At 36.4% G+C, this 22600-nt stretch overlaps 1 protein-coding gene across 5 annotated transcripts in view; it reads right to left on the bottom strand.

Annotated features, from left to right (window-relative positions):
• LOC140142036 (myc box-dependent-interacting protein 1-like) overlaps window positions 1–22600 on the bottom strand; it is a 62783-nt gene that overhangs the window by 19947 nt on the left and 20236 nt on the right. For all 5 annotated transcript variants that reach the window (XM_072163942.1, XM_072163944.1, XM_072163943.1 and 2 more), the window contains exons 2-6: window positions 14033–14168; window positions 12689–12783; window positions 6269–6364; window positions 1419–1526; window positions 865–950 (exon numbers count right to left, since the gene is read on the bottom strand). In XM_072163942.1, coding sequence (XP_072020043.1) covers window positions 865–950; window positions 1419–1526; window positions 6269–6364; window positions 12689–12783; window positions 14033–14168 — 521 coding nt within the window. The remainder of the gene's footprint in view (window positions 1–864; window positions 951–1418; window positions 1527–6268; window positions 6365–12688; window positions 12784–14032; window positions 14169–22600) is intronic.

Here is a 22600-nt window from a genome sequence, read left to right as displayed (position 1 = left end):
AGCTGGTATTTTCATATACCAGAGGGTTCCTTATCTCATATATGAAATAATGTTCCCGATGTTGAAAAAAAAGGTTTGATATTTCCAATTAACAATATGGTTGGCTATTTTAAAGGTTCACTATGGTGAATACAAAATAGTTCACTGTGAAGAAGGTTTACTATGTTGCATATGAAATAGTTCACTATGAAGATGGTTCACTACGTTGAATATGAAATAGTTCACTATGAAGAAGGTTCACTATGTTGCATATGAAATAGTTCACTATGAAGAAGGTTCACTACATTGAATATGAAATAGTTCACTGTGAAGAAGGTTCACTATGTTGCATATGAAATAGTTCACTATGAAGAAGGTTCGCTACGTTGAATATGAAATAGTTCACTATGAAGAAGGTTCGCTATGTTGAGATATGAAATAAGGTCCACTATGTATATGAAATAAGGTTCACTTTGTTGAATATGAAATAGGGTTTGTTGTCACTTAGCGAACCTTATGTATATTTGACATATCAAACCTTTAACATAGCAGGCTATAACAGTAAGTCATTGTCAATTACTAACGTCCCTGATTTCTGCAGATGTATGTTTAGACAGTTTACTGTAAGAATGTGATAAGTACTTTGTTGTTATTATGTATATACATCCTTGTTGCATGCAAACAATTACTATGGACCACAATGGCCTCATCCCAATGGCGTAGTTCAATAACCTCAATTAAACAATCATAGTACAAAATTTGACCTCAAATTGCAGAGTATGAGTTTTTGTACCCAAATTGTCAAAGGTCATTCAATGAATGTGCAACTGTATTGGGGTTATATAACTGTGCCCTGATAGATGAGCATGTTATGGTTATCTTTACCTGTCATACAGTGATGGTAAGCTATCTTTAAGCTCATTATGGATTTCCTCATAAACTTTCTTGGCTGCTTCATGCTGTTCCTGTGCCTGTAACAATATCAACACAAAACAGTAGGGCTATGTAAAAAGGGTTATGCTTTAACTTGTCACAAAACAGTAGGGCTATGTAAAAAGGGTTATGCTTTAACTTGTCGGATACAGGTAAAAAGTGTAAAGGTTCAAGGCCAATTTAGCAAACTTCCATAAAGATTCAAAATAAAGAAATCAAAATCATAGAAATTTTTTTTATATTTAACATTATTCAACACAGTTTTATGTGAGAAAGATCATATGGGATGAGTTATATGAAATCCATTATGTAATACTAAGATGATACATATTAATGGATCATAAAAGTGTGATGTGTGTAATTGGAAGAAGCAACACCTGAATCGCTAAGAACAAGCATTTTTTTTAATAGATTAAGTGATTGCAATGTTTATAAACACAGGTACCAGGTTAGGCTGACATTCAAATTTAAACAATTTTACAATAGAAAGTGTTGTTCCGATTTACCTTTCTTAGTTTGCCTTCATCTTTCTTCTTTGCTGCTTCTATATCATCCAATTTGTGCCTAGCACCATCGTAATCTGTTAATTTTCTACTACGCTTCTTGATACGTTCCTGTCGGATATTGGAGAGAAAAAATGAATAACTAAATAAATGTTAAGACACTTTGCTTGTGCATGAACATGTACAAGGGTGCAATTGACAGCTTTGCTATTGGGTCTCAGTTTTGAAAGAAGTGAGTCCCGGTTCACCTAAATTTAGCTTGAACCAGGACTCAATTAGGGTTTAACAGGACTCTTTTGTCATGATTTTAGGAAAATTACAAATATTGAGGAAAAATATGCTATTTTGAAACAATATCACAATAATTCACGCTTCAAGATAGCAGTTTTATGTGCGATCAACAAATGTGCACCAGTACACAAAGCAAAATACTGCCAAACTAAGGTAACAAACCAATACAAATGAAAAAAGGGAGGAAAGAAGGGAGGGAAGGAGGGAGGGGTCATCCTCCAAATAACAAGAAAACTTGGTGAAATATTAGGTAAAGATGTTGCTTTTCCAAAGATATCAAATAGTATTTTCTGTTTATCTTTTGTACAGCATGACAGGCCAATACTTTGGGACAACAGAAATCACCATGTGGTTCCATGATTTTTGGGCCACATGAAAGGACTCACAGGTATGGAATAACGCTTGTCGCCCACTAAATTTCACCCCTGTGCATGTATATATAGCATCATCATAATCAGGTTAATTTTCTACATGTGTACATCTCTTGATACGATTGTAAGATGAATGGGTTGGAACATTAGACAAGCAATCCAATTAAAACTGAAGAGGAAAGCAAACAAAGCTTTACTGATTTATGGTTCAAATCTTAGAATAGAGACTAGCACACCAACATATACATGAGTGCCGGCCGACCTATGTCTAACATATCACATATGGTGTTCTGTGCCTTCACATTTACACCAAAGATGTCAAGACTGCGTTTTGTGCCTTCATGTTTATGCCCAAGATGTCAATACTGTACATTGAAAAATAAAGCACACATTGAACAGGCACAGAGTGGGCGCAGCACTCTTGTCCATCACCTTCTTAAATAGGAATGATTGGCTCTCATTAATAGATGATTAACTTTGCCATTTGGTAAAAAATAGCGAGATATTTTTGCGCTACATATGTTTTTGCGCTTTTCGCATTTCAAGCTGCTCCGGCAAAAATAACAATGAGCGAATATATTCCTTTTGTGTATAGGACAGGTCAGAGTAAGGAAATTTAGAATCGCAAATTTCAAAGGGAAACAGTTCATATTTGGCAAAGTACGAAAAATTAGTCACACAAATATTTCCACTTATACAGTTACATAATTTATTCTACAGCACAATGATTGCACAGAAAAGTTTGTTTACAACGTTTACTCAAATTTATGGCAAACTGAGTAATTTAATACCAAACCTATTATGCAGGGCAGATTACTACATGCAGACACTGTAACTGGCAAAACAATGTCTCATAATCATATTAAATTACCTGAAAATCCCAATTTCCTGAAAATTAAGAATCACCAATAATTGCTCCTCTAGAAGACTACTTAAAACAATTTACACTCATAGCATGTACTACTTACATGTACATACAGAAGTATATTGTCTGAGAAAAGCTGGACAAGTATTTGCTTTTCTTAACCCTAGCATTCCCTCTAGGTTTGGTCAGAGGTGTGCTATGGGTTGCTATGGTTGCTATAGGTTGCAGTATTATGTTAATACAGTGACATTAGGGTTAGGGCAATGACATAAATAAATGTAAATACCGTATTTCGTCAAATAGTCACCCCCATCAAATAAACGCCCCCCCCACCACTTTTTTTCAACCAAAATTCGATATTTCCATGCTATCTTGTGTAGTAAGCTTACCAAGTTGCTCACATGGTTGATAATAGCAGCAAAAAATGGCGAAAATCTGCATCAGCAACCCGGAAGTGAACCAAAAGTCAGTGTCAAAAGTTCATAGTTCGTCATTTTAGCGTGACTTTTAAGCTTACCTAATGATTTTAACGGGAATTGTCGTGCTAAAAATGACCTCTAATAAACGCCCCCCCTTGGGAAATGTAACGCCACCCGGGGGCGTTTATTTGACGAAATACGGTAGCTGAATGCCAGTAAGTTGCCATTTCATAGAAAATAACATCCTGTTATGTAATGAAGGGACCTAAACGTTGCCATACTGAAGATACAACGTTTTATTTCATAGCGCGTAATTCGGAGTTTGATTATATAACGAATCGGCAACAAGCATCCTGGAGAAGACAACTTGATCAGTTCGGCGAGCAGGCCGGTCTGTCCTTATTTAACTTGTTCGGTTAGTTAGGGGGGACTAATGCTCTAGTCCAGGGAAGAATTTTGATGTCCTATACTCTAGAATTTTGTACGGAGGTTTGAAAATTCTGAAAAAACCTGAAGACTTAAAAACATGAGCAATTTGGCACCACACCAAGTAGACCCTTTCATTGACCTTTTTAGATGATGTCAGTGAATAACAACATATAATATCATGTTCATGTTCCAATTTTTTGAGGTCATATTAAGGAGCCGCAAACGAAAGTACACATAGTTGATGATTCACAACTTAATATTTAGTCACTTCATTAGCAGGTTAAGATGAGGTAGTGATCAATGTTAATACGGTCACAAAATGTTCAACTATTTCTGGCCTGGGATTTCTGCATTTCCTTTTTCCAGTACATGAAAAAATTGAGGTTAAAAAAAGTGTTTTTTATTTCCTTTTTTTATATAGTTTTTTGCTGTAAAATCATGAAATTCTGAGAAATATTTTGAAGAAATTACTTGAATTGATTATTTAAAAACAATTGATATTTGTACTTCAGAGATGTCACAGGCTGACCCAAAAAATCCTGAACTCATGCGAAGCCTAGTGAGCGAGCGAAGCGGAGCTCTCGCCCTACGGCTTCAGGGCCCCCAAAGCTCATGGGTTTCTACACAGAAAAAAACCCTCAGGAAGTCTTCTGGAAGAGCTATTTTGGTGATACATGTAATATTCTTCAAGGCTGTTATCTTGGCTTGTTTTCTCAAAATTATACCGTAAAATATGCAAATTAGGTACCTAAGCCCATGTGATTTTAGCAGATTTAGCACCCCAAAAGAGACCATTTTTGACATTCAAACCTGTTTTAAATTATTTTGAAAAAATGCTTCCTTCATCCTAAAAAAGTGGTTTTAAATGTTCAGTTTTCTATACTTTTGTACATGAGAGACATTCTTCACAAAGTTTTTTTTGCCTAATAACATGGCTTATTACATGGCTGAAATTGATATATATATAATGCGCAATATAAAAACGATGATTCATCAAATTTTTGACACCCACCCCCTCTTCGGGTATGTGGGAGGGGGCCAACAACATTCGGGGGCTTAATGTGCAAGCCAGAGGGTTTCTGCACATTTTGCACCGCAGAAAATGTTGACCTACAAAAAGGGAAAAAAATGTTTGTGTTTTTAATATGCATAGTGATAATTTGTGTTCATGCCATACTCTATTAATGATTTTAAAATGTATTGAATTTGTATCCATTTTGAAATCATTGATGCTATGACATGAACACAAATTATCACTTTTGTAGGTCAACCATGAATGATCCTAACATTTAGTTCTTGGTCCAGGGACCAGACCAGGGACACTTAATTTAAAAAAAAAAAAAAAAAATTAATCCGGAGCACATAAAAAAATCCGGAAATCCGGATAAATCCGGAAGTGTGACATCTCTGGTACTTCAATTGTGTAAATGAACCACAATTTTATGCTGTGTACTTTTGAACACTCGCAAATGAAATCTTAATTCAAAATTTAAAAGCGCTGAGGCATTGCATTATTTTTTTAGCCTGTTATACACAGATAACAGTCATTGGTTGGTGCCAAAATTATGCAAAACCTTTCAAAAAAGGCTGAAAATTCACCTTTAAACTTGGCAAAAACTGAAACTCAATTAGTATGTTAAACCCAGGATCTGTGGATTATCATGATTATAGCTGTCATATACTATCTGAAAATAGTGTATCAAGTATTTATAAACATGATAAATATCTTCCTTTCACAGAAATAATAAAGGTTTCAAAGACAAACTAAATTATCAACTGGGATTTTAGTGCAAATCTTGATATTGTGAGCACTTGCTTTCAGCATTATCATGTTTTTGTTGCTATAGTGTGCATAAACAAAGAGGAGATGGCATGTTAATTTTGCATTGCTCACCAACAGGTGTTATCTTCAGAATAGGTGTAACTATGTAATGAATACTCAAGATGATTTTGGAGTCCTTAGGTGCTTGAGACCAGTGCAAAGTGCTGGTCTTTCTATTCTGTAAGTATAGACAATGACCAGGGACAAGTAGGTAATGGCCTAAAGCAGATATTCTCAATTTGATTTGGTGATGTGCCAATTCAAAATAAGTATACTGTATGCAACTATCCATCAGAGCAGAGCATGTAAAGCACCTCATGGCATGGATCCAGGAGTGAATCCACTGTGGAGTCCAGAGGCCAAAGCCTCCTCAGTGTTTTAATGCGGTAATGGAGGGGTCCTCTTTTCAGGATATGCTATTTTAATGCAGATTGCAGAATTATGCGAAAAACCACATTGCTTTGCATTATCTTCTGATAGGTTTGTTAATATGTTCTGAAGCATGGCCACCTAATTTCCAATAAGCTGTCTTCTCTCTAATCATAAATGTATCATCGTAGGGTTCATACCCTTACTGACCTCACCCCACACCCAGGCAACTCCTTATGCTCCACCCTATAAAGATCATGTAACTAATACCAAGGAAGTGTAGTTACCTTTGTTTCTGGAAACTTGGCCTGATATGTGACGAGCGGACTTGCAACTTGATCGTTCAGTTTCCGTAAATAGTCATCCCATAATAGATCCAAAGTCTGTAACAAGCAAAGAATAAAACGAGGAACAAGTGTTAGAAAATGAAATACTATATGACAAGGCACTCATGTGACTCTGGGCTTCCTGTTGACTATGTTATGTTAGTTTTCATGTTCAGAATCCTTGTATTTGCATGTATATAATTAAACACCTCAGTCAAGATCATTAGGAATTCTAGGTGAAGACTTGCAACAACGCATAACAAAATATTCATTAAGCCCGATCCTGACTCCACATCGCAGCGCAATGCGATGCTGCGATGCTATAAAAACTGTAATCTGAGCTAGGTTTTTATGAGCTCGGCGGTGAAAATTCTCATCGCGGTGGAAATTTCGGTCCGCGATGGAACTTTTTCGCATCGCGCTGCGACATCGCAGCCGTACACGCTTCTGATTGGCTGCTGGAAAATCAAGGTCGGCAGGATGACTATAAGGCCTCGTATCCATAGGCTGTTCCCTTGTGGCGTGTGCCCTTGTTCCGTGTTTACTTTTTCCCATGTGACCTGCCACACAGACAACGAACCTTTGTTTTGCTTAGTGGCCGTATCCATAGGTTGTCTGTGTGGCAGGTCACATGGGAAAAAGTAAACACGGAACAAGGGCACACGCCACAAGGGAACAGCCTATGGATACGAGGCCTTGAAGGAGATGCCACATGATTTTAAAACATCGCAGCATCATGCATCGCGCGATGAAATTGAAATGCAATGTGGAGTCAGGATCGGGCTTTAGGCATGGTTACAATTTCCTTGTGTCTGAGGTAATCAAAGGGGATTCTTTTAAATTTGTGCACAGTAAATGGTATTGTTATTTTTGTGAGGGTTTTATTTTCACAAATTCAGCAAGTGGACATACATACAGGTACGAAAATAACAACACACAAGGTTGTAATACAAAATGAATATTAGGGCTAAACAGATAAATTCAAAACAATATGGTATTAAATTTGGCTACTTTGTCAAAATTCTGTAACAGTAGTGTACACAAGGGGGAGGGACAGGAGCCAAGGGCCCCCACTTTTGTTATTCAGTCAGGGAAAAGGCAACTAGCCAGGGAAATGCACCAAGTTGGGGAAAAAAGGGAAATGCATGCACCTAGTCAGGGAAATGACTGGACTTCACTAGAGGGAGGTGCAATGGGCAGCAGGTTTAAAAGTAATTAACAATGATACTACCCTCACCCTTTTAGATTTGTGAACATAAAAATTGGTGGGATCAGCAATAAAAATAATAATTTCTGGTCTTTTTTGAGCAGTCAATGGAATTGAGACCAGTGGCCCCTCCACTTTCCAAAACCTGTGTACACTACTGTACTATATTCAACCTGCATTGTAATATATCAAACACCATTGGAACATTACTGTACCAATCAATTGGGTCAAAATAAGAATGTAATTACAGGAAAATGTCTGGCATTTAAGTTTCTATGATTCTGACCTTTGTCTTAGTCTTAGTTGCCTTACAATGTGATGGACCATTGTTTTGCCTGGAAATATCCTATAAAACATTTCAAATTCAATACCCATCTTTATGATACATTGTAAGTGCTCCACTCCATATCAGGCCCTAAGGACCTAATAATGGTACTACAGAATAGTTTAAACTTCCAACGACAGTAGTTTTCTGCATAAATTGAGAAATGTTCAAATCACACTGAAGTAGTTAAACATTATGCATTCATTATCAGGCCTGAGAGTGTGTCTTTGAAAAAATATCTGTTTTGGGTGAATGGAGGTTCTGGAACAGCTAAAAAAATCTGAAATTATTTAAACCATACATACTTTTGTACACAACAAGTGTAGAAACAAAATCTGGAACTTGAAAAAAATATATCTGGAAACAGATTAAAATCTGGTCTCTCACACCCTTGTCCAATACAACAATTTTTAAAAGGCCTGAGTTTTATCAATTCAATCCATATTTTTCATAATATATCCAATACCACCTGATAATCTTGCAATTGCTTCCACTTTATGATATCACTATTCAACAGTCTATAATACCAAATTTATTCATTTGTTTTAAACAATTTGTTGATGTTAGCCATTACTGCCAGTAGACAGGAAGTCTAGAAAGTTGACCTCAATGCTGTGGGAGGTCTTCCTGTGCTTTTGAATGGGACAGCAGTAACCTTGGCCAATTTTTAGACCAAAATTTTGGATATTTCAGATTTTTTTCAAAGTTTGTGAGAGCATAACAAGACTATCCGTCGATGGATTTTTATTTCCGTCAGTAAATATTTTTTAGATAAAAATATAACATATTAAAAAGGCAGAGACCCTTGCTGTATAATAAATTAGCTAGTTAAGTTTTGAGTAACCTTGATGAAAATTATCAAAAGAGTGCCTATTCTTTTGTGTGTGTACGGTCCATCACCTGTCACTTGGTAGTCCTGTAACATGTCTAATCATGCTGCCCATGGCCACTCGTTGAATTGTTTAATTCAAATTAATCAATTCGATATTATAGACTGTTCAAGGAAACAACAAAACCACTGATGATGATTTTCTATTTATATCCAAGCCACATAATCACCAAATGAATAAGTTTTTCTATGAATCAGACAGGTCATTTCTGATTTGGATGACCAATTCAATCAAGTTCAAGTTCATACAATGTCAAACTGGTATCTAAAAACCAATTCCACCTGCTCACAGAGATCCAGTATGACAAGATGTCCTTCCTAATGTTAATTTGCAAAGCTGGAAATAGTTTTTGTGAGTTTGGAATACAATAAGATTATGTCAATAAACGTACTCCCATCACATTTGATTCCTGTTTTTCTGCTTGTTTGTGCTTTTAATAGACCACTTCCTGACAGCTATTACCATAACCACTCGGGTATAAGCCACCCCCCTCTCCCACCCCACCCCCAGATGACAGATTTCACTTCAAAAATGGGGCTGGGATTATAACCAGGGAAGGGCAAGTGCTTGAATTTAAAAATAAGAACAATCATCCCCATTTGTATATGCCCAATGTACCAGTAATTTCTATCTCTATGTCATTCTTAAAATTATAAGTGTGCAATGTTAATTATTAACTGATATTTTTTGATATTTGTTCTTAAATATGAGAGCAAAGCATTGATTTGATTTAAGAATTTGGCCAAAATTTAGTACTGGGCTTATACCTGAGTGCACCCTTGTTCCCAGAATGTTTTGAAAAATAGGAGGTGGCCTTATAGCCGAAGGTGGGCTTATATACCCGGGTGGTTACGGTACTACTATTATTTCAACATTTAGGGTAAAGAATAACAAAATTCAGATTTTATGAAAATCATAGATTACAGCTTTAAAGATAACTATATGATATACACAAAGTTTAATTTGGCAAAGTGATTGGTTGACATCCATACAAATGTTGTGGAAATTGCATTTTTTTTCATAGGTAGACCTGAGGTATTTGCTGCTATTCCATTGCCAGCATGATTAATCCCTCAGTCCATGGAGGTAGTAGACTACCTCCATGCTCAGTCCATCAAGATCCCCACACTGTCTGTGAGCCCTTTACTTTTTGCCATGTTTGTATAACCAGCATGGCGCTGGTGCCATTATTTTCTGTTTTTCAGATCGGAGCTCTAATGAAATGGAAGTGATCTCAAGTTATTGCTCAAATTTTGACCCCAAATAGTCATCAATAGTCAACTAGTCGCAACTATTTGGTGCTGTCTAGTCAACTACTGAAAAAGCTGCAATACAATTTAAATGTCTCAACCCTAGCCCCGATGGTATCCTGTGATTTGATATAGTCTTTTTTTACCCACGTATGCTATAAATGTACTGCCTAAGCAGGTGTAATTACCTAATTAGGAAAGGGATTATTAATTAGGTCAAATACAGTCACTCTTAAAAATAGACCTGTATTACTGGATCAGAAACCTTCAAAACATGTCAATCTTGGTCAATCTTAACCAGTGTGGGGGTCTTACTTCTTTAGAATGCAAAGACACAGTGACCATGCCCATTTTTTAGATAAACCATCAAAAAGTATTTACCTCTACTCTAGCAAATGTATTATGATTAGTTTTTAATGCAATTCTTCCAATTTATGAGAAAATTGGTAAATTCAGTGATAGATCCATGATCTAGCTTGATTCAGGATTGTTTGACATTGGAATTAATTTGTGACAGAAATAATTGGGCCAAAGGCATTTTTTTTAAAGTTGCTAATTAAAATTAACCTTGTGATTTCCAACACTAGTATCTCAAACATGCTCTTCTGTCAGGATGCAATTCTTTAACCCCAACTTATATCTACATCATAGAATGACCTGTCAATAGGTTATGAAACTCATACCCCATGACTGAAGGTCAAAGTTTCAGCTAAGCTTTGTAAATGGAGGTTATTGAAATATGCCATTGGAATGAGACTATTTTGACCTATTAGCTGTCACAGTGACTACGTCATACATGGGCCTTACTTACTGGTTCACGCTTGGTTTGGAAACCTGTTAGCAACCCGTTGACTTTGTCTTGTGATCATGGTTTCAAACACAGATAGCATGAACCAGTTCACCTAGCAACAATCGTTTTGGACATCGCAAATTCTAGTGAAAGTTAAGTGCATCCAGGATCCCAGCACACAATTTTGAAGCAAAGTTTCCATGCCTCAACATGTGTAGAAAATTACACAGCATTCAATTCACCACATATTAAGGAACTTGCCAACCAATTTCTATTATGAAAATCAACAGGGCTGTTTATACTGATATATCAAACTATGTTTTCATAAACTTAACATGAAGTGTGCCCAGTACTTGATGGTTTCAAGTCACACCCTACACATGCATGATAAGGCGTGGAAACCGTGTTAATACTGCTCTCCTGAGTAAAAGGCGGAAAGGACGGCAGTATGGTGATTTCTATTTTAGGTCTTCATTTATAGCTTTACAGGTAATGACAACTTGTTTATGCCCCAGGCAAAGGTGAAAGTATTGACACTGATTCTGCTCTTCATTCTACACATCATTATCTCTTCCGAGTCCCGATGTCCAAGTCTGAATATTAGCATTATGGCTGTACCGTAAATCCCCGTCTACAAGCATATATGGTGTTTTTTATGAAAGCTAAATTAATTCGAAGCAAGCGTAAATATACCAATACAATAGATTGGTCTTAAAATAATACTTGTTTGTATATGCTTGAATCCATAATTTATTTGCTCAAACTCCATAATGGCACCTGGATTAATGTAGCTTTCATCAGAAGCACTTTATATGCTTGTAGACGGGGTTTTACGGTATCTTACTAAAAAAACAATTTCTCAATTTATGGATCTCATTTTTTTTGGCTAAAGTGGGTTGGTTTTAACAAATCAGCAAAATTTTCATTTTTTTCCAGATTTTTCAAGCATTCTGTGATTTTTAGCATCACTATCATTTGGCCTCTTTCGGGAAAAAGTTCTTGACCAACGACACTACTTTCCAAGTATGTTCGCCTGTAGAACAGCAATTTTTTCTGCCACCTTTTGGCAATCCTGCATGGATCCCTTACATTATACCTCCTTTTTTAAAGTATAGACGAATCTAAATTCACGCATTCCTACACCTGACTAGCAGCCTTTAGTTGGGTAGCCGTTGGCTACAATGCACTCAAAATGTGAAATGATTCGGCCATGGCGGAAATTTTAAACTGCATTCCATCACCCGTTTTACACCTTAATACATAATAATCGGATTAACTACACGCGGTATCTATGCATTGATGTACTTGCGAACAAAAGGACTATGTATGAATAGATGCGATGGGATTACCTGCGGAATTATCTCTATTATATATATTATTCTATTAACCCTCCTCATCCTTGCATCTTCTCTAGGTGTTAGGCGGCTTTTATTTGCACAATTGGACGCTCAAAACACCAGGTTGGTGCCAGCGGCTACCCAAAGATGTCCGACCAAATCCTGACCATGACTTGGCTCGTTGGATTCGTCTATAAGGATACCTTTGTATGTGCCACATACAAATATTGGAACATTTATTGGTAGTCTGGTATTACAAGAATCCAAGAAGCACATAACAATAGATAGATTGGGCTATTCCATTTAAAATCCACACTACCCCTGTGGAAGATTTAGCTAAAGTCTTCCACAGAGGGAGTAAGAGTTTTGAATAGAATACACAATTGGGTATCTTCCATTTGAAATTCTTACTCCAGTTGTGTAAGATAAAGGTAAAGCCATAATACAGGGGGAGTATGGATTTCAAAATGATTAACCCTGACCAATTACATCTAAAAAACATACTCCCCCTATGGAACACATTTCCAAAATCTTCCACAGGGGTGGTGTGGATTTTAAATGGAATAGCCCATTGTAGCTTACCTCTTTAATACCACCTAGTTGATCTCTGCCGACCCATTCAGGTTCATATATTCTTTCTAATGTTTCATATAAACTTTTCTGTGCTGCATACATTGCTGAAAATAGTAAGATGAAAGTTCAGAATATTTTTAGAATCATATTTTGCAGGTTTATAAATTAAGTATACTGCTTACCATCCAGCGCATATTACTCAATGCAGGGATGTGAACCTACAACCACAGATACTTGAATTCTGCACAAATAAAACTAACTGTGACTAACTGAAGAATGTGTTAACGCAAGGGCTTGAGCACTGCACTTGTCCAAAATATATACAAACCCACCATATTTGTTGGTTAAATATTGAAGGGGGTTATGCATGCCTGTTCAAGTGAACTTGTTGGTACAAATATATATCACAAGTCTTTTAAATGTGGCTTTGAAATAAACATACTGCACAAATCATTTTTTTGTTCTCATGATCATGTTTCACAATCCAATGTGGCCTATATCATTGGCAGAATGCACTCATTGCCTTTGTGTTTCATTGTTATACCATTCTTGCATTCTACCAATGATTTGTTTCAGATGGACATTTTATCGTGAAAGGACCTAGATATTTCATTGTACAAGCAATATATCCACATAGCCCCTGAATGAAAAGTATTTAATCTTTGTAATCATTCAAAAAGCATTTTGTGTGCATTTTACATCCAAACTAAATTCTGTTCAATTTTATGGGTCTTTTTATTTTACATGTAAAGTCTATGGGGTGAGGTTCAGAAATGGATGTCATTATTGACAATCCTTCACTTTGGGCCATGTTAGACACTAATAAAATGTCCATAAAAAATAATAGAATACAGATTTGTCATAAAATTCACACACAATGCTACCTGGGTGAGTACTGAACCAAATTAAATACATTCCATTCTGGGGCAATAGCAAAAACAAAAAATATCCAATACCTTAATGCTTATGGAACAAAGGAGGGAATACTTATTCTGCAATCTCAATTTTTGAGTAGGACACAAATCATGATCAGGGGCACAGCAGCTGAAGGGAGTATCCCACCATGCATTGCAGTCTATCTGCCCGAAAGTCGGGGGTTGCTTTCCCGTGTTTTTCACTCCAGAGCTTGCAGAAAATCCAAATACATGGGGAGAAAATTAAATCTCGGGGGTGAAAAATATTTTGCAGTGTAGTCAGGGGTGGGAGTAAGGTAAAAAAGTAGAGGGTCAGAGTTCACCCCCGAGCTTGCACATATTCCCAATATAGAGGGTGAAAAATTAATATTTTTTAAATTTAGGGGTCATTCACCCCTGATCGGGGGTTAACGCTACCCCTGATCATGAGGACACTCACCTCTTGCACATGCTACATAATTTTTGATTTCTTTTTGTAATTTGAGAGTGGCTTCCTGTTGGTTTACAAAGTTCTGTTGATATAATTCAAAGATGTCATCTTTAGTTGCCTTGTGTTTGCCTGCTCTCTGTAAGCCCTGAAATGAGAAGAAATAGAAAAACAGCTTATTAATTTACAAAGCATTATCTTACAAGATAAAAATGAAATAGTGGTTGAATTATGCTGCTATTTTATTTTTATTTCATTTGTACACAGAGCAATTAATCACACCCTACTTTTTGTTCCTCTTTTTCCATTTTATTTCATTTCATACAGACTATGATGGACAAGGTTCCTGCTAAGACACGTCTCGTGAAGTCTGTGCATCCAGGACACACTATTTTTATTGTTGGACACACTGTCCAACAAGCTGCACCAATGTCTTGTGCCTGTATAGATGCAAGAGAATTTCAAATTAAATCAAGATAGCTTTAAACTTATTTGATATACTTGGTATGATATAAAAAATTCTTGTCATTTTCATGCATAAATTAATATTTTAGCAACATGCATAAATTAATTTTTTAGCAACATAAATCAATTTTGCGAAGCATGGTGCATCCGTTTGGAAGCACGGTGCTCACAGCTTAATAGGACCCCTGTTGATGGAACCAGATACCAAGAACTATTTTTTTAAAATCAATGAGCACTATTTAACAATAAAATAAATAATGACTTAGGCCCTATACTGTTGCTGAGCACAAAATACTGCACAGCTATAATGCCATGCCACATTGAACCAGATTTGACAGGAAAGGAATTCATATGGGAAGTGCAACCACAGTTACACAGCGTCAACCATGCTTACATTCATTACATGTGACAAAACTATCCAAGTTGATTTTGTCCTTCATTGTTTTATCAGCTATAAAATAATAGATCATGCTTGCATTTAATCTAGTATAATCAGACCATGACCATCATGGACTCTTCAAGGTATTGCAAGATAAAATACATAAATGGGAAAAGATTCAACCCATTGCTAAAGTTGGCAATGAGATCATTTAATATGTACATGTAGATAAACAAAATAATATTATAATTCAAAAAGCTGTAGCGGGGTTGCATGTACCTATGCTGAACTGTTATATCACTAAGAAATTATCAGAAGTTGGATGCTGTACTTAAGGGGGTACTACACCCCTGGCCAATCTTGTGCCTATTTTTACGGTGACATCCCGCTATCTCTAAGGTCCGCTATCTCTAAGGTTCGCTATCTCTAAGGTTCGCTATCACTAACGTGCAAAGTCTATGGAGATCAGAATCCCGCTATCTCTAATAGAGAAAAAGGTTCGCTATACCTAAAAAAAGGTCCGCTACTTCTAAGGTTCGATATCACTAATTTAGAATAAGGTTCGCTAGTTCTAAGGTTCGATATCACTAATTTAAAATAAGGTTCGCTATTACTAATTTAAAATAAGGTTCGCTATCACTAATTTTGAATAAGGTCCGCTATCACTAATTTATTGAAGGTTCGCTATCTCTAAGGTTCGTTATCACTAATTCCAATAAAGGTCCGTTATAACTAAGGTTCGCTATCACGAATTTTGTTTAGGGTTAGCTATCCCTAATTAATTAAGGTTCAGCTATCTCTAAGGTTCGTTATCACTAATTTCGATTCAGGTTCAAGCTATACCTAAGGTTAGTTATCACTAATCTTAAATAAGGTCCACTATCTCTAATTTTAAATAAGGTCCGCTATCTCTAATTTCAAATAAGGTCCGCTATCTCTAATTTTAAATAAGGACCGCTATATCGAACCTTATTTGAAATTAGAGATAGCGAACCTTATTTAAAATTAGAGATAGCGAACCTTATTTAAAATTAGAGATAGCTAACCTTATTTGAAATTAGTGATAGCTAACCTTAGAGATAGCGAACCTTCAATAAATTAGTGATAGCGGACCTTATTTAAAATTAGAGATAGCGAACCTTATTTAAAATTAGTGATATCGAACCTTAGAAATACCGAACCTTTTTCAGAATTAGTGATATCGAACCTTAGGTATAGCGGACCTTTTTCGTAATTAGTGATAACGAACCTTAGAGATAGCGAACCTTAGAGATAGCGAACCTTAGAGATAGCGAACCGTAACCTATTTTTACATTTTTCTCAAATAATATAGCGCATTGGTGACAAGTAAGATATGTATATTATAGGGGCAAAGACTACAACTACTGCAATGAAAATTCAGCAACTCAAGGCAAGTAGTTATTGATTTATTGATCAAATATTGGTTTTCCCTCATTTTTGACTGTAACTCCACAACTGTTGTCTGTGCTGAAATAAAATTTCCAGTGCAGTAGTTGTAGTCCTTGCCCCTATAATATACATACCTTACTTGTCATCAATGCTCTATAATTTTTTAGAAAGATGCAAAAATATGCCCCAAATTTGGCAGGGGTATAGTACCCCCTTAAAGGAGTAATTTGTGATCCTAGCATCCTCTTTTATTTTTCAGTAGATATCCACAAAAAAAAAATTTCAGTTGATTCTGATTTTGCGTTTTCAAGTTATGCATAATTATGTGTATTACACTGCTCCATAGACAATGTGTTGTAATTTGGCTCTGGCGTAGCAGAACGTAATTCAAATTTCATGACAGTTTTGCTGAATTAATTAATTTGGAAGAAATGTTTTGAACATAAATATTATGTAGCTAGAGATTTCTAGTGGTATACAAATCTCAACTTTTTGAGAAAAATGGGGGATGAGGCTGTGGATCACAAAATGCCCTATTAATTGCTTTTAGTAAATACATTAATTTATTGAAGCATTCCAAAATTGAGTGGGTGTGCTTTTTTAAAAAAGGTAAATTGGTAAATCTAATGAAGATTTTCTTCCTCAGTCCTCACTCTTTTACACTTTACATAAAAATACCTTTATTGCATACCAAATGCTACCATATGTAGCGTAAATCAAATATGAACTAGGTGGGATGATTCATTTAGATAGGGAGTGGGACCTATTGATTTATTGGGGGCAATCATATTAACCATTAACTAGCATGGAAGTGTTTGATTATTATTCCTCCTAGCCTATGGCTGCGTGCATCAAAGGTGAAAGTGACAAATGATGTACTGCATTTAAAGCAGGTTGACTAGAATATCTTCATTCTTTTCATACGTGCACTTTTTCAGTGTTTGCATGCATCAAAAATGTCCAGAAATTTGCCTTGAAACTTATCCACTGATGTTCTTCAGCATAGCTACAATGTACCTTGGCACCCTTCTATTCTTTTATTTCATTATAGCATGTTTAATTGCCTTCAAAGTATAGTTTGAAATAAATAAATCCATTCATCTGAGACACCCAAAACAGATGGACTCGACTATCCAAAATCTAATCTAAAGGCCTACACACAATTTTTAGCACCTGTAAATGATATTGTCATTTTTAATCAAAATAGGACAGGATTCTCTCCAAAAGGCAATGCTAAGGGAGTGTTCATAAATACTCTGGTGGGGGGGCTGGAAAATATGTAGGGGGGGTCAAAAAAATTTAGGAGTTCTGAATAGGGGGGGGGGTTAAAAAAGTTTTGGGTGTATGAACAGGGGGGGTTAAAAATTTTTTCGGCACATAGAGGGGGGTGTAAAAATTTTTCACGCGTTTGCGCGCGGAAATGTTCCCATATTGAACCAGAACAAAAGTACATATGATCCAGTGTTAAAAATTGTTGTATATAACTTAATTTTGAGGTTTGTGTCAGTTCTTTCTGGTCAGCTCTTTAAATCACTAAAAGCTGCAATATCTTTGCTCTTCTTTAGTGTTGACAATTTTTACAATAATGTTTCATGTAGTACAGATTATTCATCTATTATCACTAATATATATACAACTAAATCATGTTGCATTACAATTATAGGTGGAGGAGGCTTGGAGAACCAGGGGTACACGTCTTCCCCTGTAATTTTTACAATAATGTTTCATGTAGTACAGATTATTCATCTATTATCACTAATATATATACAACTAAATCATGTTGCATTACAATTATAGGTGGAGGAGGCTTGGAGAACGGGGTACACGTCTTCCCCTCTAATTTTTTTTTTTTTCCATGGGGGACATCCCTAAAATCCTTAAAGAAGAAAAAATAAAGCAATAATTGCCATGTGCAACTTTTTTTAGCACATCGAAAAGCACCATGTTTTGGGCCCAAATAGGGTAAAAGTGCACAATTTTGCGCTATGCGAACTGGCCCATCAATTTAAGAGCAAAACACACCATTTCTGCAGTAGTCTAGACAGGGGGCGGACGGGCTCCGGACAAAAAAATGAAAGAGAAAAGTGCCCCTCTGACAAAAAATGAAAGAGAAAATCTGGAGGGCAAAGAAAAGGAGCAAGGAGATCGACCCTTTTGCATATAAATTCAACCCGATCATGGGCCAAAATAGTGTAAACTAGAGCTACTGTGGCTCACGAGCCACAAATGTCAGGCGGTGATTGATTCTGATTAGCATCGTTTGACCTTAGATCTCGGGTAAACTCATGCTATACTCCCCAAGTGTCAAGGATCATTTTCTGCAAGTTACAGCTCGATTGGAGCAACTTTAAATTTGACCTGACCTTTGACCTCGGATGACCTTTGCGGTTTTATACTCCTGAGGTATTAGGGATTGTGTTCCCGGAGTTACAGGCTGATGGGAGTGACTTTAAATTTGACCTGACCTTTAACCTTGGATGACCTTTGCGGTTTTATACTCCTGAAATGTCGGGGATCATTTGTCCTGAGTTGCAGCTCAATCGGAGCAACTTTAAATTTGACCTCACCTTTGACCTTTGATGACCTTTACGGTTTTATACTCCTCCAGTGTCAGGGATTGTTTTCCCTGAGTCACAGGCTGTTTGGAGCAACTTAATATTTGACCTGACCTTTGACCTCGGATGACCTTTGCGGTTTTACACTCCTGAAGTGTCGAGGATCATTTTTCCTGAGTTGCAGCTCAATCGGACCAACTTAAAATTTGACCTGACCTTTGACCTCAGATGACATTTGCAATTTCATATTCCTGAATTGTCAGTGATCATTTTCTCAGAGTTACAGCCCCATCGGATTAACTTTGAATTTGACCTGACTCCCCCCTCCTCCCCTACCCACGCTGCCCTCCCGTACTTTCCCATATAACCAAGCAAAAGTGCATTCCTACCACAGTTTCCCGTGCCTATTACTTGGTCCATATAGCAAATAGCGCCCCCCCCCCAAAAAAAAAGAAAGAAAATCTTATGTGAGATCCACTGTCAGCTATCTTCCCAAAACCACACCACTGCCCATACACCAGACAATCTCTGACATGTTCAGTTTGGTCTAGACTGTGGTTAAGATTTAATACATTTACTATGCTTATCTCTCGTTATCAAAACAGCAGACAAGCTGTCTCCCTGCCTAAGTTATCTACCAAATTGCTGCCTCTAATGATAGCTGCTTCATTACATTTCACACAAATATTTTCACAAAATGACCCCTATCAAGCCTTACATGAACTTTGACCCCAATCTGTGGTACAACTTATTTGAAGCTTGGGCCAGCGGTTCTTGCTGACCATGTTTGGTGGTCATAGCATGTCATTTAAAGGAGCAGTAGCATTTTTAAGATTTTCACAAAATGACCCCTAATAACCCTTACGTGACCTTTGACCCCTATCCGTGTAGAAGTTATATTAAGCTTGGGTCAGTGCTTCTTGTGGCCAAGTTTGGTCAAAATTGGTGCAAACGTCTGGCACTAGTAGCAACTTTTGCTTCTACTAAAGAAGAAAGAAAGAAAGAAAGAAAGAAAGAAGATTTGAGAGCTTCACAGTATATCAGGCGGATAAATCCGCCTGACATAAATACAAAATGTTTGCATGCTGTGTGCCCACATTGTCACAATAAAGGCATTTTCATCCCATCATGGGCGAAATACACAATTTTTACATGCGTTTTGTCCCAATAAAGCCTTTTTTGAAGCTCAAATACATGTACAGTCTCTCTAAAAAACAAAACCGGTATATGTATTTGCAACTGCAATTTATTTTCTCGTCTGTGTCCCCGAAATTTTATTCACCCCCCGACCAAGGAAACTGGTAATACATAGGCATAGTAAACATAGGCGTAGATCCCGGGGGGATGGCACATTCAACCATCTCCCCAATGTTGACGCTTGTATGTGTGTTTCTGACCAAATTAAGCTCATATTTGGCCATTTTAGCCCCTAAGTACAAATTTGTGCGGCGCTTCACAAGCGTGAGGTTATCCACTTTTACATCAAATTTTATTCGTTTAGCTTCCAAATGGCAAAAGTTTAGTGTGCTACTAAAACATTTCCACAATTCCACATCAATGACATGCGTACAATTTCATGCACTTGAATACAAATTTTAGTACCATTAATGCCATTTGAATGTAAGTAGAATTGAATTAGTAGAATGGTACATTATGATGGTGGGGGGGGCCAAATAGTTTTGAACCTATATGGGGGGGGTCAAAAAAGTTTTAGGTCCATTAAGAGGGGGGGTCAAAAAGTTTTGGGTTAGCGAAGAGGGGGGTTAAAAAATTTTCGACATGAAAAAAATATTTTCCAGCCCCCCCACCAAAGTATTTATGAACACTCCCTAAAGATAATGATTTATTCATAATATTGAAAACCAAACCCTACAAAAATGTTAACAAAAAAAACAATCAAAAGATGCAGGGACTGTCTTTTGGAATTTGCAGGAGAGCATTAATAGCTCTTCTGGAGCCTTCACTCTCCTATATCAGATTTAAGGAGAGCAGTAGCTAGAGCAATTGCTCTCCCTCTCCTCAAAAGGCAGTCCCTGAAGATGAGGATTGTGGCAAGATTTGCAGTTATGTATGTACACTTGTCAACCGATTAAGGCAACTAGAAGGAAACAAATATGGTGCAAAATCAAAACATGCGACTAGATTGTCTACTGTACAACCTTCATTTTACTTCATTCTAAAACTGTGCCAAAATTGATCGGTAAGTGCCTTAAAATCATTTTAATACATGGACCCAGAATCGAGTTAAAGCCATGTAAAGACAAAATAATAACATATATACATGATTAAAATGCCACATCATGGTTTGAACAGGTTTTTAATGAAAATCAATCTTTATAAAACGTAACAGCCTTAAATAAATTGATTTATAACGATGAGTAACATATTAACCTCGCATACACTGATATTGAACCAGCTGTAATATTATCAGGTTAAATGTACATATATGTAGAATAAATCAGGGCAACATTTTACTTTAAGTTAACCTTCACTATCTATCACAAAATTACTAAAGGTTTGGGATTGAGTTCTGAAAAATGTCAAATCAGTTTCGACTGCAATTGTGCCACATACATTACATATAGCTGATCAGAGGCATGTAATAAAATATTTGACATAAGAGCCCCTTCATCACGAGCAATGACCCTTTGGAATAAAGAACCTTGCGATTAACAACCTTCAGAATAACGGTCCTTCAGAATAACGACACAACCCAAATAGCCGGACACAGGAATCATAACACCGTACCTGAGCTGTGGTATGTGTACACATCTAAAGCACTATACCAAATTGTTCACAACTCTTTAGGACAGTCTACAATCCCCGAAATATGTCCTTGAAACGCTTTAGGCATCTTGAATGAAATCAAAAGTGTATTTTTAATGTGGATAAAAATGTTCAATATTTGGAATTAGAAGAAAGCTGGGCCATCAATTAACACTTTTCCTTCCCCCCAATCATTCAATGTTGCGACACTTTGGAGACACGCTGAACACATTTGCACGTGGCAACATTGCACGGGGGGGTGGGGGGACTTATTTTCCCCTAAAGACGCTTTAATGTTTCAAGACATATTTCGGGATTGTAGACACCCTCTAAAAAGGCAAAAATCCATATGTAAATTCTGAGAATATATATCATCTTTGCATCATATAGCAATAACAGTGAAGGATCAATCCTCCAGCAATATTCTTATAGTCCTATGGTTGATATCAAACAATATACTTATATCAAATTAAATTTCTCAAATTCTAATATTTTTTGAAGTTAACATGGTTAAAATCAACAATAACTTGATCAATACTATACTGATACTAAATACAATTTGTAAACACAATAAAATTTAATAATTATGATCATGATCATACTTATCAGTTGGTAATTACTAAAACATTTAAACACAATGTAGCTATTAGTTATTGGTGATAGTGATAGAAGACCTGTAGTCTATTCTGAGCCAATGATCACTAAACAAGGAAATAGCGCATCCTTTAAAATGTGCTTTCTTAATTAACATGATTAAGAGATGATTGATTGCCTTTATTTTAACACAAAGCACCATGATTAATTGTGCAAATTAAGCACCAGTTAACAGAAATAGCAGTGATTGAGCCAAGATTTCACTTTAAAACATGTTTTTATTATACCATACATGTGTTATGTACAGTACTTCTTACTTCAAATAATACAATAATTCTAAATTTTATAATATAAATAAATTGAGCAAAATGATAGTGCCAAAACCTATGCAGGGGGTCCACTCCAGAGGAC

Source organism: Amphiura filiformis, chromosome 20, assembly GCF_039555335.1.
Source record: "Amphiura filiformis chromosome 20, Afil_fr2py, whole genome shotgun sequence".
NCBI classification, from domain to species: Eukaryota; Metazoa; Echinodermata; class Ophiuroidea; order Amphilepidida; family Amphiuridae; genus Amphiura; species Amphiura filiformis.
This window is presented reverse-complemented; position numbering and strand designations above follow the sequence as displayed.